This window comes from Phocoena phocoena, chromosome 9 (assembly GCF_963924675.1).
Source record: "Phocoena phocoena chromosome 9, mPhoPho1.1, whole genome shotgun sequence".
Lineage (NCBI taxonomy): Eukaryota > Metazoa > Chordata > Mammalia > Artiodactyla > Phocoenidae > Phocoena > Phocoena phocoena.
The window spans coordinates 40,608,825-40,632,109 of record NC_089227.1 but is presented as its reverse complement, the minus strand read 5'-3'; the positions used below and the strand labels follow the sequence as shown (position 1 = coordinate 40,632,109).

Sequence of the window (23,285 nt, the reverse complement as noted above, 5' to 3'; positions counted from 1 at the left end):
TCCCTCAGTTTCAAATTCAGGGCACCAGATTAAAAAAGTACTCCCTCAGTTTTTCTTCCTTAAAGAAAAAGTCTAGTGCTAGACTCTACTTACGATCCAGAAGTTGGCAGAAGGTCAGATTTCTCAGTGCTGTATGTTTCTATCTGCAACATCAGATGGAGGAGGTATTTGACACCATCCACAAGGAAAAGGTAAGATTTGTGGTAGGAAACATGGCCTCCTCTTTGTCAGCTCGTCTTCATGTTATCCTCATGTCAGCAGAATTTATCACAGGGATTACAGTAAATGGATTTCTTATAATCATCAACTGTAATGAATTGGTCAAAAGCAGAAAGCTAACAGCAATGCATCTCCTTTTCATATGCATAGGGATGTCTAGATTTGGTTTGCAGATAGTGTTAATGGTAAAGTTTTTCTCACGTTCTTTCCACTCTTTTATAGAGTAAAAATTTATGGTACAGCGACGATTTTTTTGGGATGTTTTTCAGCTCTGTCAGTCTCTGGTTTGCCACCTGTCTCTCTGTATTTTACTGCCTCAAGATAACACACTTCACCCAGTACTGTTTTCTTTGGCTGAAATTCAGGATCTCAAAGTTAATGCCTTGACTGCTTCTGGGAAGCCTGCTGACCTCCGTGAGCATTGCAACTCTGTGTGTCAAGGTGGATTACCCTAAAAATGTGGATATTGATGTCCTCAGGGATGCCATGCTAAAGAGGACTAAACTCAAGACAAAGCAGATTAATGAAGTGCTTCTTGTCAACTTGGCATTAATATTTCCTCTGGCCATATCTGTGAGGTGAACTGTTATGTTATTCATTTCTCTCTATAAGCACGCTTAGCAGATGCAAAATGAACCTCTTGGTTTTAGAAACGCCAGCACTGAAGCCCATATTAATGCATTAAGATCAGTGATAACATTCTTTTGCTTCTTTATTTCTTATTTTGCTGCCTTCATGGCAAATATGACATTCAGTATTCTTTATGGGAGTCAGTGCTTCTTTGTGGTGAAGGACATAATGGCAGCATATATCCCTCTGGCCATTCGGTTATAATTATCTTGAGTAATTCTAAGTTCCAACAACCAATCAGGAGACTTCTCTGCCTCAGAAAGAATCAATGAAGAGGAGGATCAATGTAAAACATTTTGTACTGCCTTGTCATGGTTTCAATGGACTTGTGTTTTGTTTTTGTTTATTTATGTGTTTTGTGTGTTCTCTCTCTCCCCTGGAAGCACTAATTTTGATGTTGGATGGATAAGATATCTCTTTTTCCAGGACTTGTGTACTTAAAAATATTATGACAGTAACACATATAGATAACTAGTACTTGCATTGGAGTGCCAGTTGTGTTAGAAATCGGAAAAAAATACTAAGACTTCACTTGGCTGACCAAAGTAATTCTGTTATCTGTCTTCCCAGGTCATTGAGAATCTTCTGGTTTAGATGAGCAACATCACATTGATTTAGTCTAAGACTTGAAACAGTATAATAATTTGGCTATTTGATTGCACATAACTATTTTCCAAGGAGAGTCATTAGTGTAATTATTTGAAAATGCAAATTATATGTTGAAAGTGTGTGTATGTCAGGGCAATGTACTCAGATATACCGATTAAAGTTTTATTTTGCTAGATACACAGATTAAAGTCTTATTTTGCTTTTGATTTTAGTTACTAGTTCAGGTTGGTAAATGATAAGGTGCAAATAGAGCTGGCATATAAATACACAATGTAGGGTCTCCATTTTTTTACGAGTTGAAGAAACATTTTTCAACCCCCTGAAGTGTGAAAGTCATACCAAAATAGGATGTGAGGGAGGTTGCTGACAATGGAGTCCCAGCAGGAAATCATTCAACTGGTGTTTTAACTTCCCTCCTACTAGGAATATTGTCTGAGGTATGGCTGCAGCAAATGACTTGAAGATCTAAAGTAAAAGCTTTGAAATCTGTTGCTAGATTTGAATTGATTCTGCTCTTTTAAAATCTTCAATTCTGTTGCTTTGGGGAAGAAAATATTTTTTGTAGTATCTTACATCTCAGGATATCTGTTTGAATCTGTGAAATCCTCACTGGCTCTTAAACAAATAAAAAGCTAGGTAGTCATTTTAATTGTAAATAAATTGTAGTTTAAATGGATTAAAAGTTGCCAGGGTGGGGAAAAAAAAACTAGATATGTGTGTGAATATGTGCACATGTATGTGTGAATTTTTTTACTTTACAAAATATTTCCACACACAATTCTTTATTTCATTCTCAGAACACTTTGTAAAGTAGGCAGTAGAATTATCTCAGGTTTACAGTTGAGAAATTAAGGTTTGGAGAGGTCATTATACATGCCTAAGTCCACTCAACTACAGTCAAGTGGTATAATTGGAATTCAAACCTGGTTCTTCTCTCATTAAAGCCAGTACCCTCTCTGTTTGGTTTTCTTTCCATTATTCTTTATTTTTTTAATAAATTTATTTATTTATTTATTTTTGGCCGCGTTGGGTCTTCGTTGCTGCGTGCGGGCTTTCTCTAGTTGCAGTGAGCAGGGTCTACTCTTTTTTTTTTTTTTGCGGTACGCGGGCCTCTCATTGCTGTGCCCTCTCCCGTTGCAGAGCACAGGCTCCAGACACACAGGCCCAGCGTCCATGGCCCACGGGCCCAGCCGCTCTGCAGCACGTGGGATCCTCCCGGACCGGGGCACGAACCCCTGTCCCCCGCATCGGCAGGCGGACTCCCAACCACTGTGCCACCAGGGAAGCCCAGGGTCTGCTCTTCATTTCGGTATGCGGCTTGTCACTGCGGTGGCTTCTCTTGCCGTGGAGCATGGGCTCTAGGCATGCGGGCTTCAGTAGTTGTGGCATGTAGGCTCAGTAGTTGTGGCTCGCAGGCTCTAGAGCACAGGCTCAGTAGTTTTGGCGCACTGGCTTAGTTGCTCCGGGGCATGTGAGATTTTCCCGGACCGGGGCTCGAACCCGTGTTCCCTGCATTGGCAGGCAGATTCTTAACCACTGCGCCACCAGAGAAGTCCCTTTCCGGTATTCTTTACAGGCAATTTTAGATTCTGAAAGTCATGACAAGAAATGACTTCACCCTATTACCTATGACATCCTATGACATTTCTCTGTTATGTCCCTACAAAGTCAATTAAAAAATATTTCACAAATGTCTGAATTATTCTATTATTGGGTGAAATTATTTATTATCTATTTCATCTCATACTTGGTTTACTAACAGTCTGAAATGAGGTACACATAGGTGCTCAATTTACATTTTAGTATCCCTTGACTCTTATATGATAGGGAAATTGCTGTACCAGTCTCACTTGTTATAGGTCAGGTGGGACTAACCTCTCTGCTGGGAAAATGGGTATTTACTATGTTTACATCTTGAGTTTTGGCTAATTGTGTAACTGGAAACTACTCCTCAGATTATAGAACCGATTTACAAGCTTTTGCATCATCCTGGGGGAGCCCACACCCCCTGGTCTCCTAGGCCAAGCTGAAAGTCTTATTTATGCTAGTGCCTGAATTACGCAGGGTATCGTGGCAGATATTTACATGGCGAGATCTGATATCATTTGGCCATTTATATCCTCTACTATGCTCATCTATTTTTTTTAAATTCAAGAAATAATTTTAGTAATTTTTTGAAAATTGTAAAATAATACACAGTCAATGTAAAAAATTGGGAAAATACAGGGGAATTCCCTGATGGTTCAGTGGTTAGGACTCCTTTCTTTCACTGCCGAGGGCTCGGGTTCCACAAGCCATGCAGTGCAGCGAAAAAAAAAAAAAAATTGGGATAATAGAGACATATTAGAAGTGAACCTGATACAATCACAGGTAAAATTTTCATATACATTCTTTCAGGATTTGAAATATACATCATATAGACATATATAACTATATATATGTATGGGATGGGTATAATTTATTACATTATCAGGATCCTGCTGTATATATACTTTATACTACATTTGCATTTAAATTACATGTGAGAAATTTGCATTTTTTAACAGCTTAATAATGTTTTATTTTATGGTTGTAACTTTGTTTTTAACCACTTTTCTATAATTAACCAGTATCTTCATTAACAAAAAGAACTATAGAGTTGAAAATAATGTTTACATTATTGAAGAAAAAAAGGAAGGAGCTCACCCAAACAAAACGAAACTCATAAAAGGTGAAATAAAACTTTACAATTTAAAAAGGAAAATCTTTTATTATTAATAGTATTTATACATAAGTAAGCAAATTGGTACTAATGCCTTGAAAAATTCTGGCATGGGAATCTGAATGAGGCCTGTTGGCATGGGAACCTTTTGTAATGATGCTATGGGCTGGGAATTCCTTGGAATGGGTTTCAGGCTAGGAATTCCTTGGAATGGGGCTGTGGCATAGCAAGCATTCTAAGATTTCATAAAGTCTGTATAAAAAGGCATCAGTGCCTTTAAAATGTATTTCAGTAGTTAGGTAATTTTCTATTCCAGAATTGCCTTTTTTTGTGTATATTATTTCAGGGATCCTCACAACCCTGATAGAGGATATTATCATCTGTGTTAAAGATGAAGAAATCTACACTTGAAGAGACAATAGAATTGGTCTAGAATAGACAATAGAATTGGTCTAGAATTATCTAGACCTGAGTCTCACCTTCTAAATCTAAATTCCATATTTCTTTTCCTAAACTTAATTGTGCATCAAAGTCACCTGGGAAACATTTTATAATTGTAGATTCCCAGGCTTTCTCTGGAGATGGAGCCCAAGATTCTGGATAATAAGCCACCCTGTAAAATTCTGATACAACTTTTTATGGACCAAGGTTTGTGACTCACTGCATCACAGTATATTAATTGGAGCCTAAGAAATATATTCATTTCGAAATAAAGCCTTTCTTAGGAGAAATTTTAATGGCATTTAAATAATATTATTTTCCATTACAAAACATACAAGTTATAACTCACCCTAACAGAACCAGGCTTGGATTAGCTCACCTAAGAATTTGCAAAGACTGATAGGTTACCTTTTCTAGTGTAATGTAACCGTCAACCAGTTATTTATCTTTTATGGCGAAATAGTCCTGTGACCAATTAGTCGTGTGGCGAAACTGCTTGAGGTAAAGAGGTTTACGGCAGAAATACAGGACTCGACGTTTTCAGGACTCAAGTAAGACAAGGAATTCCCATAGATTCCACAAAGACTTTTAATGTCACTGGGAGTTTGAAATCTGCAAATAGGAGTTTGGCTTATTTTCCCAATGTGTTCTTGATAATTTTGTATCCTGGAAGACTTTGTTATGGGTGGATGAGATCTTTTACTGTAGAGGACCACATATACACTTATTCAGTAAATAAGTAAATACTGAGAGGTAAGAATGTTCATGTTTCCAGTTCTTGGGCACGTCACAGCTGATTCAAACCTAAAAATGAATTTGAGGACGTCTGTATTTATTCTGTCTCTTCTGGCTTCTCCCTCAGTAGACACAGCTTTCTCTTCCTCTTATCAACACTACAGAATTTATATTTAATTCATTAGTAAAAAGTTTTAGTTTTAGCCATTGGAGTTAAGTTACTACAGAGAAAACTTTTACTAGTTAAGCCCCCAAATCTTGTGCCTCTTCTGTGTGACACTGCTTAAATAGTAAATCTTCTGAAAATTAAAAACTTCCTTCCCACATACACACACATATCCATCCAAACTTCTAAAAGAATGAGAATTACAAATTTTTATTAAGAACTCCTTCCCTTTTGTAAGGCAAGCTTCCTGGATTTTACTGAGGGGATAGATAGGGAAATTACCAATAAGTTTCACATAAGTAATCTCAGGATGAAGAGACATATGTAGTTTTTCTATGATTGGGGTTATGAATGTGCCACGCACACTACTAGTGACACCAAATGTTGATTTGTTATCAAAAGGAGGTATTCTGATTGTAGCAGGGATTAAATGTGTATTAGTTACTTGACCCCTGATCCATGGAGTAAAGAGAGGAGGTCATTTTCAATAAGGGGGTGCCTTCTGAAAAATAAACTCTGCATGTTTGACTTGGATGGGATGAATCTCAGTATGAGAGCCAGTAAAGGGTGGAATGAGAAAAAGGCCAATGGGAAATAAAGGTGTATCATATCAACGTTGTAGTTTTTTTCTAGGGCTCTTCTCTGTGTCACAGATTCCTCAGAACAGAGGATCCCTGACACATGAAAAATGATACCCAAATTATATACTTCTGATTGAGGGGAATGAGTCATTAATGGAATCCTTCTTGTGACACTGTCTAAGAGCCCATTCTATACATAAAAGACGAATGAAAGAAAATATTTAAATGTTATAACTCTGGGAAATTTTAACAAGAGTTGCCATACAACATCCACTGAGCACAAAGTATTTCATGCTTAAAGTACATAACTCGGGTTATATCAATAACTGCTCTTTTACTATTATGCCAAATATTGTTTTCCAGTTTCTCTAGGGGTATATATTTTCATAGAAACGATAAAGACAATGGAAATGGTACTCTGGAAAATTATGAGAATTGGAGAGGATGGAGCTTTATGGGACCCAGTTTTCTATGCTATGATTCTTTCAAATGTAAGTTTGCATTTTCAGAGACCCTTAGTTTTTGCAATATGTTTTAATACATAATTTTAAAAGTTGCTAAGTCTATGCTTATGTCTCTCTTTAAAAAAATCTTACTTCCCCATTACTTCCCCAAAAACTATAGTTTTTTCAATACCTAGTTTCACAGAAGTAAAAATTTTTTCCTTTAAATCATCTTAAAATCATTAATAGATTCTGGTTTTGCTTTTTATTTATTTTTACTATTATTATTATTATTATTTTGGCCGCAGTGTGTGGCTTGCGGCATCTTAGTTCCCCAACCAGGGATTGAACCCACACCCTCAGCAGTGAAAGCATGATGTCCAAACCACTGGACCATCAGGGAATTCCTGGTTTTGCTTTTTAAATGTACGCTAAGTTTTCTAAAAATTTTCTATACCTCTATCAGTGTTGACAAGTGTTCTAACATATGCACTGCAGTGTGTTAAAGTTTCTCTGATTTCAGTCATAAAATCACAAAAAGAAAAAGCAGATAAAAAAAGTTTTAGAATCTGTACTAGCAGTTCCCTCAGTAACCTCTAAAGCAGAGGTTCTCAAATTTGAATTTGAACATCAGAATCGCCTGGAGGGTGTGTTAGAACACAGATTGCAGCACCCCATCTCCAGAGTTTCCGACTCAATAGGTTTTTGGGTAGGGCCTGAGAATTAATATTTCTAACACATTCTCAAATGATACTCATGCTAGTGGTCTCGGGACCCCACCTTGTGAACCACTGATTTAGAGTTATTGTACTGCAGAGGCTGAAAACCAGGCCTCTGAGGCCAGATGGGGTGGATTTTCATTCTGGCCCCATTGCTTATTAGCTCTATAACCTTGAACAAGTCACTAAACTCTTTCCTTCTGTTTCCTCATCTGTCAAATGAGATAATAAAAGGACTTACTTCCAAAGGTTGCTGTGAGATTGAGTGTATTAACAAGTGTAAAGCACCTAGAACAGTGGCACACAGCAAAGATCAGTTAGTCAGTATTTTATTAAGTCAAGAAAAATTTTCAGTTGCCACTCTGTGGAAGACGTGTAGATTATTTATTATTCTTAAATCCATTTCTCTACTGTTTTGAAGTTGGACAAATAGAACTAAAATTTTTTATGAGTACTTTGAGAAAAGAGGTAAAGTATACTAAGTTTAAAAATGATGAACAGGGTTAGTATTTTTATTAGGCACAAAAGAGAGTAAACATGTATTTTAGAATGCTATAAAAGGCAACAGACTAAATGAAGTGGTAAAACAAGAATTCACAACCACCAGAGGATGACAAAAGGACAGCAGTATGTGACATGGGAGTGAAGGAAGGCACCAAGAGGCTGAAGGGTGTGGTAGAAAGAGGTGAGAAGGCAATGTTTGCCATTTTGCCTAGGTCCTTAGGAGAGGTCACTGATAACGCTGGTTTTAGATGTGGGACAGTGTTGTGCACTGTAGTGCTTGACCTGGTGAGTAAATGTGGAATGGATAAGTCTTCTTTGAAACATCACTCACACTCTTGTCAAGGGGGCATGTTTTAATTGGTGTGACTTGAGCATGGATAACTGAAGGAGCGGTTCTCTAACCATGGTAAATCTGAGCAGTCTCATGGGAGGAAGGAAAGAAAACAGCACAAATCAACAGACAAGCTATGAACATCAATAACAATGACCCAGGCAGTCTCTGGCTCAGTGCAGAGCAGCCAAATTTATGTACAGTGTGAAAGCATCACATATGATTAGGCCTATTTTATTCATACACAGCCCTGCTTTGTAGATAAATCTACGGTGAATTGATCTCCATTTCTAATAGTGAAAAGAAAGCCCCTCTTCCCTAGAGTACTCACCAGTTGTCTGCTAGAAAACCTATTGTAGAATTTATTGACGTTCTCTAGTGCAATAAGCATGACTCTCCTAAGATGCTCCAGGCAGCTCACCTTGATCTGCCTGGACAATGAGACAGCTAGAATAGGGAGGTCTTCCCTCTTCTGATGAGAGGGGTTGCTTCTAATCTCAGCTTCCCCCTGCATTGTTAGCTTTTTTCCTCAAAATATAGGAATTGAACTTTGCACAGGTCCCCAAAGTCACCAAACGCTGAGCAGCTGGCTTTCCCAGACACTCCTGTGAACAGCTGGCATCCAAACTCAGTAAGGCTGGTGTGCGGTTAACTCGTTAGTCAGTGTACTCTGCTCCCCACATCCCCACTGATAAAGGTGCTCTCAGACTTGCACTGTGAACAGGAGAGCAACAGGAGGAGTTCCTGTCACCCAGAATGTTCATCTACCGTGTGTTCAACTGTGTGCCCCACTCCTCATTCCCCACCTAGAGGATATTAGGAGATCTGAGAACTCAAGTCCCCTTTTTTCTGATCTTTGGTTGTAAAACTGTTACCCCAGTAAAATCCATTCCTTAACCCACACTGTGTGGCATGTTAGGTGGCACTCACAAAGAGGCCCACCTTGTGTCAAGGGGAAACTCAAGTGTGTCTAATCTCCGATATCCACTCATATAACTCTGTCCTCTCGACAAGGTTTCACAGGGTACCACCTCATTTCCCACTGCCAGTTCTCTCATTGTTCTGAAGTGTAACTCCTATGGTTTTATGGACCTGAATTCGTGTAAATAAGTATAGTATCTTGTCTCCTCATCTAACTCAAGCTTCAATTTGTTCCTCTTCATGTTTGCTATTTTCAGTGTAGAAATTGTTCCCTTTCATAAGGGAGGAGATAAAACAGAAGCAAAACTGTTCAGCTACATAATGGCATTCATTAATATTATTCCTTCTGCCCAAGAAACTCCCTCATTCTTATTTTCTTATTCTGAACATAATTGAAAACCTATTTTTCTTGTTAATTTATGGAGTATTTCAAGCTACATTTACGTGATAAGATTATTACTACAGTACACTTTAAGTTAATTCATTTGTATAAACATACGTTATTCAAGTGGCTTTTCCAAAAATGTGCGCATTCAATGCCTTCCAACTAGAAGCTATTAAATTCTTAGTGGTGGGTAATAAAAAATAAAAACTCTTCTCTTCTAATTTCTAGAATCTTACTTTAAATTAAGTGTGGCTCATAATTCAGGTAAACAAAGATGTGAGAGGTGGTGTGGGATAGCTTATGTGACTGACCCTTAGGAGACAATAATAAAAAGTTTCCCCAAACTGGAGCCAAGGAATTCAGCTTAAGAGATTAGCTGGAAAGGAAGGGAAAACACTATAGGACATTTTCTTTTTCACTTTTAAATGGTGATCACTCTCATGCTTTAATTTTCTTCCCCTCATCTCTGCACAGAAAAATAAGGGATACTAATTTGCAGAGATAAGATGATGCTTTGTTACTTTTTATGATACCCAAAATTCCAAAGACCAGAGGGCAAATATCTAATGTGTTATTTTTAAAAGAAAAAAACCTAGATATTGGAGATGATAATAAAATTATATTAAAGTAAAGAAAAAATGTGCGTATTCCTTAATACCAGGAGACGTAAAAGTCAGAGTGGGGCTTCCCTGGTGGCGCAGTGGTTAAGAGTCTGCCTGCCGGTGCAGGGGACATGGGTTCGTGCCCTGGTCTGGGAGGATCCCATGTGCCGCGGAGCGGCTGGGCCCATGAGCCATGGCCGGTGAGCCTGTGCTCCACAGCGAGAGAGGCCGCAACAGTGAGAGGCCCGCATACTGCAAAAAAAAAAAAAGTCAGAGTGTGGAGGTTTTTATTTTCCACAACAGGGTACCTTCCTAAATTTGTGGAAGCTGAGCAACAGATCCTTGCACATCCCACACATATTCATGTGCAGTAAAAATTTATTATACACTCAAAGTATCTACTTAAGAGGAGATTTTTGGATGGTTCTATATATAACTTGAGTCACTTAACCATGAAATAGTATTTCCCTAACAGAAACTTCTTGAAAAGCATTCATGAAAGCATTAAAGAGAATTAAAGTAGCTTTTATGCTGTCCACCCATCTAAATCATCTTCCCTTCCTCTCCTTTTTATTAAGAACTTTGTTGTTGTCAAGAAGTAGACTAGATCTTAGTTGCTCTAAGAAATTTTCAGAGAGGTTCTTAAACTTCAAGGATCTACCCCTTATTAACTTCCCAGGAGAGTAACTGTCAGGATGGATCATTTGACATTTAGTACCTGTCTTGAGATGTATTCCTATAGGTTTGTATTTTTTCTAGCCAATTATTTATAATTTTCTTTAAATCTGTGGCCACATCATATGTATTTTGACATCGCAAACAATAGTAGTGAACCAAATATAAAAGGCACTTTGAACATATGCTTTTGAGAAAGAATCATATGCATCTCTATGCAAAGAGAGAGAAAGAGAAATACAATCAGCATAAAGATAGATTAATTTTATATCAAAACTGTAAGAAATTGAGTAAACCCAACTCTAGTGTCATTTCCTCAAGGAAAAAACACAGTGAAATTGAATATTGGGGAAAACAGTACAGGCAAATTTATCTTCGAGTCTCAGTTTACAAACTGGGATAAAATTATAAGTAATGCACTGCCACCCAGTGGCGAACTTTCACTTCAGACGAAACAATAGTTAAGCTAGTCAAAAGACTCCAGACTTAGAGATCTTTGTTCAGGAAATTTTACGCCTCATTAGAAAAATATGAGGAAGAGAGAAGTTAATGCTCAGGTCACGGGAATTTTTTGGACCAAATGAGAGTGAATAACTAGCCCAAATCACAAACAAACTGTAAAGAAAAAAGCAAAACCAAAAATATTTGACTTTTGTGAGATAATTAGAAACTTGAATTTTGCCTGGCTATTCAATATCAATGAATTGATGTTCCTTGTTTTACATGTCATAGTGGTGCTATGCATACACTTTTAAAATAAAAGTGTTTTTATCTTTTAGTGGAAACATCCTAAAATAATTACTGATAAGTTGATATGATGCATCAAAATAATATGAGGAATGGAGGGAGATAAGTTGGAGGTATATTTAAAGCAATTTGAGCTATAAGTTGATCAGTTTTTTAGCCGGGTGATGGTTACATGAAGTTTCATTATACAATTCTGTCTACTTTGGTACATATTTGAAATTTTCTATGACAAGTTTATTTTTTTTAAATCTCACCAAGATATATATATTATCAGTGAGTGTAGAATTTGATCAATAAAAATAGAAAGCTTTCTCCATAAATTATTTTGCAGAAATCAGTAGGTTAAGCCATAAGTTAGGAAGACGAACTTGTAATCTTCATTTGCCTTATAAAGTGAACATTAAGGAAATTAACTCAAACCTTCTTCAACCCAAGGTAATAAAAGAGTTGAAACTGTTTTTCAAATTGTGTTTATATTAAATGTCAACTCACATTGACTTACAAAAGAGATTACTAAACAAATATGAAAAATAAATTGTCAAGACATTCAGGAAAACTGCACTGGAGTGGAATTATTTTCTCTCTTTTTTCCTCTTGACATTTACTGAGTATTGAGTTTTGTAGTATGTTGATTTTCTAACCTTTCAAAAAAGAGCTCGGGAGTTATTGCTTTGTTGCTAGGTTTTAGACAACATTAGAGGTCCTGCTTTCACTCTTTTTTCCTACTCTGACTTCACTCCTTTAGAAAATTAATTCTGTTTCTTAGCAACCCGGGTGGGTAACACTTAAATATACTTCAAGTTCTTTTGTAAAGCAAAGGCTAAATGTTTCCCTTATAAACTATCTGTTTGCTTAGTCTCATTTGGTTTTGCAGAAAAGATCTTCTGAGACATACTGCCATAAACATTTTTATTAAAACTCAAAGTTTTAAATGGTGAGTGAAGTTACTGATTTTCTAATGAATGCTTCTGATTTTTGTTTATTTGGAATTATTCCAGTTTGTCAATTTGTCTAAGTCTTTGGAATCTGTGTGTTTTATGTTAAGATATATGAGATGAATTCATTTAAGAGAGAAACAATCTCTTTATATATAATATTATAAATAGGAGATCATGAAATATGTTAAGAAGGAGAAAGCCCAGCTGGAAGAAAGTGTTGAGTTTCTTTATAAACCTACAAACGTGCATGAATTCGTGGTCTAAGGAGTTCACTGTGATCTTAATAGCAGAATATTTTACAATGCTCTTTTCTTATGTTGGCATCATTTAGGTATCAGGTATATATCTATATCAATCTATCTCTCTGTCTATCTCCCCAAATACTTAAGTTTACAAAATTAAACTCAGATACGTAAGCAAATTTAGAAAAAAATATAATTAGATATTTGAGCTTTTAGATACAGTTTCAAAAAAGGAGCATCTGTAATTTCCAGAATTTGGCAACCAATTGCTTGCCAAATGGTTCAAACCGTTGAACCATTTAAAGTCTGCATTTTTGTAAGGTAGAAAAATCGTTGAATAAAAGGAATTTCACATGGCTCAACCTAAAATATGCAGAACCCTACATAGTGTTTGTAAAGATAGAAATCTTTGTTTCAATTTTATATTCTAATTTGGGGGCAGATGTTGTAAACAACTAACTTTAATACAAGGTACAAGCCAAAATGTAGCTTCAAGTTCCATTGCTGTATTCAGAAGGAAGTATGAATCCTGATAGATCTGGGAATGCTTTTATTGGAGGTGGCATTTAAACTGATCCTTGAGACCAGTGTAATTTCATAGATGGAGAATAACTGTGCTTACTGAATGCAGATTAAGCCATTCTTTTATTTCCAGTGAGCCATCTTGGCCAAAATATAGCTTTTGTAATATCAACATTTACCACTAAATCTTTGACTGAATGAGAATATTGCTAGTTTACTTTTTCTGACTTTCTCAGCTACACATCTTATGACTTTGTATTTCTTTGTGCCTTAGCTTTTTCCATGTAAAGTGAGGATTATAATGTGATATTGCCATCACAGGCTTCAATATTTCAACTAGATCTCCAGTTGATTTCTTTCTGCTGGGGTGTCTTGGGACTACAATGACATATGCTAATGCATGATTCATATATTATACTATAGAAGCTTAATTTTACACACATATTATTCAAGGAATAATATGTAACAATAAATTCATAATATAAGGCCAAAATGAAGTATCATGCAAAATTAAAGATAATTTCTCACTAGTTTAAATATCACATAGTAGCAATTTTTGGTAGTCAGGAAGACCCAGGCATATACAGAGAGAGACAGATGGGAGCTTTAGTGGCAGCAAGGTGATAGATGAGCGTGTTCATTCCCAGCTACCTAGTCAAAAAGAGGGCCAGACCAGCACTGCATTCTGCAATCACAGCTTCTTAGTCTGATGGCTGTCTAGCTCTCTAACTGCCATGATACTTGTTTTTTATATCAATGAGACTTCTGAGGTCTTGATCTATTCTTATTCTTCCAGTTTATAACCCTCCTCGTCAGTTTCTTCATAGCTGTATGTCCTGGTGGGACACTTCATTGTCTCACCAACACCATCAATCTTCATGTCTTTTCATGGCAGGAGATTACAAAACCCTGACCATGAATCAGTCTACTCATGTGCTTTCTTTGCTCATGTAACCAGATTTCAGAGCCCTGCAGGAGACAGGTATATTTACAATTTTAGTCAAGGCTGAGCCTTCAGTGCTTCTCAGAAGTTTAAAAATATATTTCTACAGAAATGTGAAGGGTCAGAAATGAGGCAAGAGAGTTATAAAATAAGGCATATACTGGGAGCAAATTAACAACTGACTGTCAAGGGCTTGATTTTCATCAGCTCCAGGTCAGTACGTAGGTCAGGGCTGATGTCACATTACCAGGTTCAGAAGAGTCCAACACGAAAAACAGAACATGCAGATTTATTAGTTTATGAGAAAAAACCAAACTAACTCATTTTTTTTTCTAGCTCATTGTCTTCCAGTAGATTACTGTACATGCAAAGCCAAATGATCATCTTAGGGTGATTTGGTGAAAGTTAGATGAGAGTAAGAATTAATGGTTTATATGTTAAATGGCCCAGGTTATGAAAAGTCATGCATCAGTCTTCTAAGTTTAGATAGATATGATACTGAAAATAAAAATATCAAATATGGACCAGCATGCTCTCCCCTCTGGATGAATCTTGGAAGGGTACAGCCAACCTTCAAACTCTCACCCTTTCTTTGTAAAAATCTTTTATTTATAAACCCTTTCAATTTCTATGCAGACATTCCTATTGTTTACCGTATAATGTAGAAATATGAAATTAACATATTTTATTATTTAATTTATATTTTTTGCATTGCTTAGGAAATAGTAATCCTATTTCCACATATGTTGTTAACTGGTGTGTTATTTTAGTGATTAACTTTATTTTATAGCAACTTTGTAGAGATTGTAAGTGGCTCCCTATTCATCAGCTCTCCTTTATTTTTAACGTATTAATGAGCAACAGAGGATAACATATTTTTGAACACTTGAGGAATTTCTAATCTTCTCACTCAGATATTAAGCACACTGTTTTTTTGTCTCTATTTGGCTTTTTAAAAAGTGTATAAGAATACTTATCATGAGATCTAGCCTCCTAACAGATTTTCAAGTGCACAACACAGTGTTAATATAGGTACACCATTGTACAGCAGACCTCTAGAATTTATTCATCTTGTATAACTGAAACTTTATACCTGTTGAATAGCAGTTCCTCATCCCTCCTCCCCCTCAGACCCTGGCAACCACCATTCTACTCTCTGTTCCTGTGAGTTTGACTATTTTAGATTTCCTCATATAGGTGGAATCATGACGGGCTTTATTTCACTTAGCATAATGTCCTCCAACTTCATTCATATTTGTGCATATGGCAGAATTGCCTTCTTTTTTAAGGCTGAATACTATTCCATTTTGTGTATATACAACATTTTCTTTATCCATTTGTTAGTTTGCAACCTCCTCAGGAGCTGCACAGGTGTAATCTGAAACTGGCCCCTGTACGTGGAGGGCAAGGAGAGATGGAAGACAGAGGCAGACCACTCCAGATTGGGAGGTAGGCAGGTTTAAGAAGCAAAGGAACTTACACACGTGACTTGTCTTGGGCGGCTGCCAAGATGAGTAGATCTCTGTGCTCCCCACCCCCCCCAATTTAAAAAGTTTATAGAGAGGACTTCACTGGATAAAGTCACGTATACAGTCCAGATAGTCTCGGCACCATATTACTATTACAAGGCTGTGTCCTTGGGCAGCTTCTAGAGCAGGAAAGGCAAGTGATGCACACATTCTAAGGACAGGGTAGGGGGTAAGGGACGTCTGATTGCCTAGGTCCAGCTCACGGGTCAACTGGTGGTCACTTCCTCACAATGACCTCCTCCAACACCATTCATCCAGCAATGAATATTTAGATTTCTTCTGTATCTTAACTGTTGTGAATAATGCTGCCACTAACATGAGAGTGCAGATATCTCTTTGAGATTCTGATTTCAATTTTTTGGATAAATACCCAGAAGTGTGATTATTGGATCATATGGCAGTTCTATTTTTAAACTTTTGAGGAGCCACCACACTGTCTTCCTTAGTGGCTGCATCATTTTACACTGTCACCAATAGTGTACAAGTGTTCCAGTTTTTCTACATCCTCACCGACACTTAATGTCTTTAGTTTTTTTGATTATAGCTGTTCTGACAGGTGTGAGATGATGTCTCATTGTAGTTTTGATTTGCATTTTCCTGATGGTTAGTGATGTTGAGCATCTTTCCATACACCTGTTGGCCATTTGTATATCTTCTTTGGAGAAATGTCTATTCAAGTCTTTAGCTCATTTTTCAGTTAGGTTATTTGTTTCTGTTGCTCTTGAGTTGAAGGAGTTCTTAAATATTTTGGATTTTAACCCCTTATCAGATAAACAGTTTGCAAATATTTTCTTCCATTCCATAGGTTGCCTTTTCACTCTGTTGATTGCTTTTGCTGTGCAGAAGCTTTCATGTTCCCTTTGACTATTTTTTGCAAAATTTAAGTGGACTCAATTAGATAACACCTATAGTCTTGTTCTTTCTATTTCCCAGAAAACAAGTTTGTCTTTTACGTTTACTGAAATTTATCCAACATGATTTAATGATTAATTTGTTTTTTCTAATTGAGATAAAATTTATATAACTTAATTTCACTACTTGCCATTTTAGAATGTACAATTTAGTGGTTTTTAGTATATTCACAATGTTGTGAAACTATCATCACTATCTAATTCCAGAACATGTCTTTCAACCCCAAAAGAAATCTTGTACTTGTTAGCAGTCAATCCTAACTGCCTCTTCCCCACAACCTGTAACAAAATTTTTTTTTAAATTTATTTTGTCACTGAGTTTGTGGGCAGTTTGTTACATAGCATTATTGCAGCAAAAGCTGACTTAGCCACAGGCCTATACTTCCAGTTATATAGTGGGCATATATTTTGTTTAAATCTACTTATTATTATGGTCTTTTTCCATAAACTGATCCTCCTCTTATGTTTCTTATCTTGGTTAAGAAATTCTGTATTATCTTTGATTCATTAAAATTCCTTGGTGTGTCATTAAAGACCTTTGCTAATATAACCCCAACTGATTTTTCTATCTTTATATTCCACTGCCTCCTCATATACATATGCTAAGCTCCTGCCACACATGCTTCTTGCTTTTCTCTCAATGGGCCATAGTCATTAAAAATATATATTCATATTAGAAGTTGAAAAACAATTTATCATTTTATATTACAAAATATTTATTGTTAATTTTTTCCAGTTGACATTTTCAGTGTGTCTCCAAAGTAGTTTCTCTTTATACACAACTTTGAATTACTGCATAATAACATTTAGAATCTTGAAAAACCTCTATTTTGATGTTATTGTCAAACAACACAAGATTCTAGCACAAGACAAGGAAATTCATCCCCACCTCAGATCCTTATTTCCCAGGAACCAGCATTGTTTAATTTCCACTTAGCCAAATATATTTTAATTGATTATCATTCCTCTTTCCATGGAGATTTTAAATTCATTGGCATTGTCTAGTAACATACTACACCTTCATTAAATCCTAGAAGTGTGCCAACCATATCCTTGTCACAGATCAACAAAGAGCAAATCCATGATTCTTATCCATAGATCCCAATCGTAGAAGCTACAATGCACTTATTATGGTTTAGGTGGCCACAGAAATCCTAGAAATAGCTTATGACAAATTTTACATACTTTCTGTGCCTTGGTGAAATGTTGTTTCCTTCCTTTACCCCCTGGCATATTTCTACTTATTCTTCAAGATCAGTTCAAATGATAACTTTTCTTTTGATGTCACTTCTATTTTCCTGATAGAATTAGCTGAGCACTCTCCTTGCTTCTCGTAACACTATTGTAGTATCTGTCACGTTACACAGGTTTGGTTTTTGTTTTCATGCCTTTCTCCCAATAGCCTCTCAGTTACTTAAGGACATGGATTTCAAGTTAATCATTTTGAATCCCTAGTCTCTAGTGTGGTGACTATTGTGACAACGATGCTGAATAAATACTCGCAGCAGCCATGATACTTTCATCCCCTCTACACACACTTCTTGTCATTTCTGAGCTTTTCTTCCTGCTTCATAAATCTTTTAGAGATCACCCTGGCCCAGAGAGAAAATATTCAATACACAGTTCTACAGTAGCATACTTCACCAATTTCCATATCTGTTGCAGATTCCAACATGTGAACACGCCTTTGAGTCCCGGAAAGGCAGGAGAGGCAGGAATATTGCAAAGGGGCTACAGCAGGGTCCCACACAAGATCTCAACTCCAAATAGAAAAAAAATGTCCTGAAAGCACCACAATCTGAAATAAAAGTCAACATATGGGAAATAAAGCCTCCTGATTTTAGTTATAAACTGTATACATTTTTTTTTTTTTTTTTTTTTTTTTTTTTGCGGTAACTGGGCCTCTCGTGGCCTCTCCCGTTGCGTAGCACAGGCTCCGGACGCGCAGGCTCAGCGGCCATGGCTCACGGGCCCAGCCACTCCGCGGCATGTGGGATCTTCACGGACCGGGACACGAACCCATATCCCCTGCATTGGCAGGCGGACTCTCAACCACTGCGCCACCAGGGAAGCCCAACTGTATACATCTTTGAGACTTCCAGAAAAGCCATCAAGGACCATTAAGGAAGAAGAAAGGAGAAAAAAAAGTATTTTTCCAGGCACAGTGCTTAACTTTCCCAGCATAAGGAATCATCCCAACAGGGCCATGTCTCCTAAATTTATAACTACATTTCCTCATCTGGATTCACATAAAGTGAAGTTAATATTTGTGGAAAATGGAAAATCTCCAAATGATGTATACCTCAATCCAAAACCACATAACTTTTCACAGGTACAAAAAGAACATCTGATTCTAAATAACTTAAAAGAGATAAGGGGGAAATATATTATTTTTATTCATTTCTTAATTATAACAACTATTACATGAGTAAAAAAAGTATATGTGAATATAATGTGTATAAAGTTGCATCTTTATTTCTCATGGAACAATACAACTCAAATTCAGCAATAAATGAATGAGCAAGGAGAGGTAAGACTCTGGTTAATGTTTCTGATAGGGTTTTATCTGCCAGTTGGAATGACCAACTAGGGATGGCTTTTCTAGGGCTCAAGAAGAGTTTGGACTGAGGTGTAATTGGGGAACAGACCTCAGTTTCCAGGAGTTTACAGTCTAGTAGTAATGAAATCAAATCATGGAACAAGTGGATGAGTGAATGAAAATTGACAAAGAGGGGATATTGTATTATTTAAATGAGTCTAATGATTAATAATTTAAATAATATATAGGCAAGAATTTCTAATTTAAAGTGGTGGTGGTGAATATATATTTAAGGAGATGCAAATGAAGTCAAAAAATAATTCCACTAGTATATGGATATATCCTATACTTAGGTGTATAATTTAACTTATAAATGCGATTCTTGTTAGGTAAAGAGTGAAGCAATAGGAATGATAATACCAAAAAAATTCTAGAAAAAGGAAAAAATTTATTCCATTGGGAAAATATAGGGAAGCAGTTAAGAGCATGGCCTCTGGGATCAGTGTATCCCAGTTCTCTTACTTTCTAATAATTTTGTACAAGTTATTAAGCCTCTTTCCTTATTTATACTTTAAGATAACAATACTATATGTTTTATATGGTTATTTTAAGTAAATGAAGGAGACAATTATATACAAATTTCTTACAATGGGGTTTGGAATATTGAGATATTCAATAAAAGTGAACTCTTGGGAGCTATTTGGATAAAAGTTGGGAAATTCAAGATGCCTTGATCCATAACCTTCTCTACTTGTCCAGAGCATCTAAACATTTTTATATGTAGTAAATGAAATATGTTACCATTTCGAGATGAGGGGAGGTCAATTAAATATCAAATGCCATTGGTTTATTTAAATATTTCACTAGTTAAAATTATATGACTTGGGTAAGTACAAGTTCAAGGAATGGGGGACTTCGGAAAAATTTTTATTGGTGTATAGTTGATTTACAATGTTGTATTAGTTTCAGGTGTACAACAAAGTGAATCAGTTATACGTATACATATATCCACTCTTTTTTAGATTCTTTTCTCATATAGCTCATTAGAGAATATTCAGTAGAGTTCCCTATGCTACACAGTAAGTTCTTATTAGTTGTCTATTTTATATATAGTAGTGTGTATATGTCAATACCAAGCTGGGACTTTTCAGTTTATATTAGTTCATTTTAACCATGTTAAAAAAACTTTGTTTTATAGTTTACTAAAAAGTCAATATTTATTCTATTCCAGCCTCAGCAAATTATTTTAGCTTTGTTCAATATTTTTCCTATTGCCTGAAATAAATTCAGCTCTAGAAATAAAGCATGTAACTCTATTTGCATTTAAGATTACTTTACCAAATTCTGAATAGATTCCTTTAATTTCATCCTGTTTAAAATATCATTTCTGAATTATTCACAGAAGGATAATCGAAGTCCTCACTCCACCATAAATTAATTGGTTATACACTGTCTTGAATCTTAGATTATTCTATCAAATGTTTATAGGCAAGTTTTAAATGCTATAACAAAATCCTCAAAATTGCATTTTACTGGTGAAATATTTAATATTTGGAAAAACCAAATTCCAAATTGAATGTTAGCAATATGAAACAATATTTATTAGTAGTAACACAATCTTCTCTTTACATATCTAGTACCAACATAATTTACCAAGTTTTGTGACAACTTAGAAAAGGGACCAAAAGGATTAAAGTTTAAGTCACAACACTTAAGTACAGGTAAGTTACTATAATAAGGTTATGCATATGGCAAAAAAATAAATTTTCTGCATTATATATTGATAGTAATACATAAAAGGCAAATAATTTAAAAAGTATTTTTTACTTATCACCTTTAATGATACAGTAAATTTTTTAAATGCCCAGTTAATTAATGGCAACAATCCATATGCTTTCTTATCCACAACTTTTAACATATTATTAAAGATTTTGTAACTCAATGTGTTCTGTGTAGAGAACCAATGAGTTAATGTATACATTTCAGAAGCAAGCTGCATAGCTTTGAATCTTGGCTTCATTGCCCTAAATTACCTAAACTGTCTATATCTTGGTTTCCTCATCTGTAAATGGGAATGATAATAGTTGAATCTTCATCATAGAATTACTGTGACCATTAAATCTGTTATACATATGTAAAGCACTTAGTTAATGTATGTAAAGCATGTGTCATCTAACACATGGTAAATATACATACCATTATTATTATGGTGCTATTTGTATAGTGTTTATGCAGACTTAATTTGTATAATGCAGCATTTTTTATTTGGATGGGGTGAATAATACATACTGTATTTACATATTATAATTGCATATCAATTATAAACAAAACAATAAGGTGTTAACAGTGGCTGATTTTGGATAGTGGGATAATGGTTGAATTTTGTTTTCTTCTTTTCAAAATGAGTAGCAAATAATTTTATAATTGGAAAATTAAGATAATGTATTTGCAAACAATGTATACATTTTGGCATGGATTAAATTTAAAAGATCTTCTCTAGGTGTGTAATTAAATTGGTACACCTCAAGTTTCCTGATATATGAGTCACTATGGAGAAAATACCAAGAATAGTTTGTAGACCAATAAGACCAAGCCTTTGATGTTAAGAAATGTCTAAGTCAAATATAAGATAGAATACAAAATATGCCATTCCAGTCACAAAGCACTAATGTGAAAAAGTTTTAAAAAGAGGTTTCCAAGGAAATAAACTAAGGTAGGATTTGAATTGAAGCTGGAAGAAGGACAAAATTAATTCCAGCAGAAAGGGTGGACAGGATAAGCAAATTTTTATTAAGATTCGCATTTATAGATTGCCCAGCAATTTACTACTCATGGGTCCTTATCTCCAAAAATGAGACCATATTCTGAGAGACATCATGAACAAAGACTAATGTAATTGCTGAGTTTCTCATTTGTCTTCCTGTCTCTAGTAACTGGATGCCCTTTGCTGAAGGAAAGTCAGCAGAACACTACAGAAAGATTTATCACCTACAAGCCTCATGAATGCACCTGGGATTCAATGCTAATTTTACCAAAAGCCCTGTGGCCTATTAAATCTGTGTCACACACGGTGAGTTTGCCTCTTTCTCTATGGCTGTTGTAGTTTGTCTCCTGCACTGTCGTTAATGATTGCTTTAATGAAGGAGTTTTTCATTTATTGGAGTGAAAGATACTTCTATCTTTAAAAGTAAAGCATGCAGATTTCTGATTTTTCTTAAAATGCAAGTAGTGGATTATCTAGAATTTTGGATTTTTTTTTTTTATTATTACAAAGATAGTTGGCATGGTGGATTGAGGGCTGAAGATTGTGAGGAATCTTACCCAGGTTTACTCCCACTTTATTTGGAGCAGCCCATTTTGAGTGAATTGCACTCAAGTAAGAAGGACTGACAAGAAGACTCTGTCATACACTCAGAAAAAGATGCTGAAACACATACTTCATGGCTCAAATTCTCCCCTGGACAAATAAGGCTGCTTTGAACAGCCCTGTATGTCCAAGCAGAACAAGATGTGCATTTGGCATGCAAAGCAAGCTTTTAAAGCAAAGATTATTAAATAGCAATTTTAAAAAGATAAACGAAAATTAAAGTCGATACACGTTTGCTTTTGCTAACTTCCTTTGTACCATCTTCCTTAAGAGACACAGAAGGTGGCCAGATGCATGCAGTGCATTTATGGATCGTTGTGGAAGAAAAGTTTACTAAGACATGCAAGAACAGTGGGCAAAAATTTTAAGATTTGTTGTTGAATACTTAGATTAACTCTTGAGAATTACTACTCAAATGACTATTTTTACTACTGTGTATTTTATCCTATGGGAGCTCTACTATCCTAGGAATTATAAATGAAGTATTTGCGTGGTGCTTAAACCATTTTAAGTGGAGTCTGAAAGAATCCAGTCCCTTGATCAGATAATTATTATGTTTCTTGGATTTCAGCTGAATTCTGGAAAACTACCAGTGACCATGTCACCATTCCACGTTCTTTTGCCTCCTTTCAAGACAACAGGAAACATTCTATTTCCACACAGAAGTGTTAACAACACCTGTATTCCTTGCCTCAGTAACGCTATGTCCTGTCATCTGAGAAGCCTGGGCATACCAACTCACTAACTCCTCACATGCCTTTGACCATTTTCTGGGAGTCATCCTCCCAGCAGCCTTCTTCTGGCCTTCCCTACTCACCCATCTTGTTTGAATATCCTTGTCCATCCAGGCACGAACACCACCCAGAGCATACCTATAGCATAGCT

General features: G+C 35.9%; 1 protein-coding gene and 1 pseudogene across 1 annotated transcript; both read left to right on the top strand.

The window, feature by feature from the left end:
* The first annotated feature begins 212 nt into the window (after positions 1-212).
* On the top strand, positions 213-1,121 carry LOC136128569 (taste receptor type 2 member 7-like; annotated as a pseudogene).
* Positions 1,122-7,880: 6,759 nt separating this feature from the next.
* Positions 7,881-22,768, top strand: C9H7orf78 (chromosome 9 C7orf78 homolog). Its single transcript, XM_065883549.1, is given in 8 exon segments — positions 7,881-8,033; positions 18,160-18,353; positions 18,580-18,826; positions 20,671-20,701; positions 20,704-20,754; positions 21,964-22,103; positions 22,672-22,716; positions 22,718-22,768. Coding segments are annotated over 8 exon segments (912 nt in total).
* The last annotated feature ends 517 nt before the right edge of the window (positions 22,769-23,285 follow it).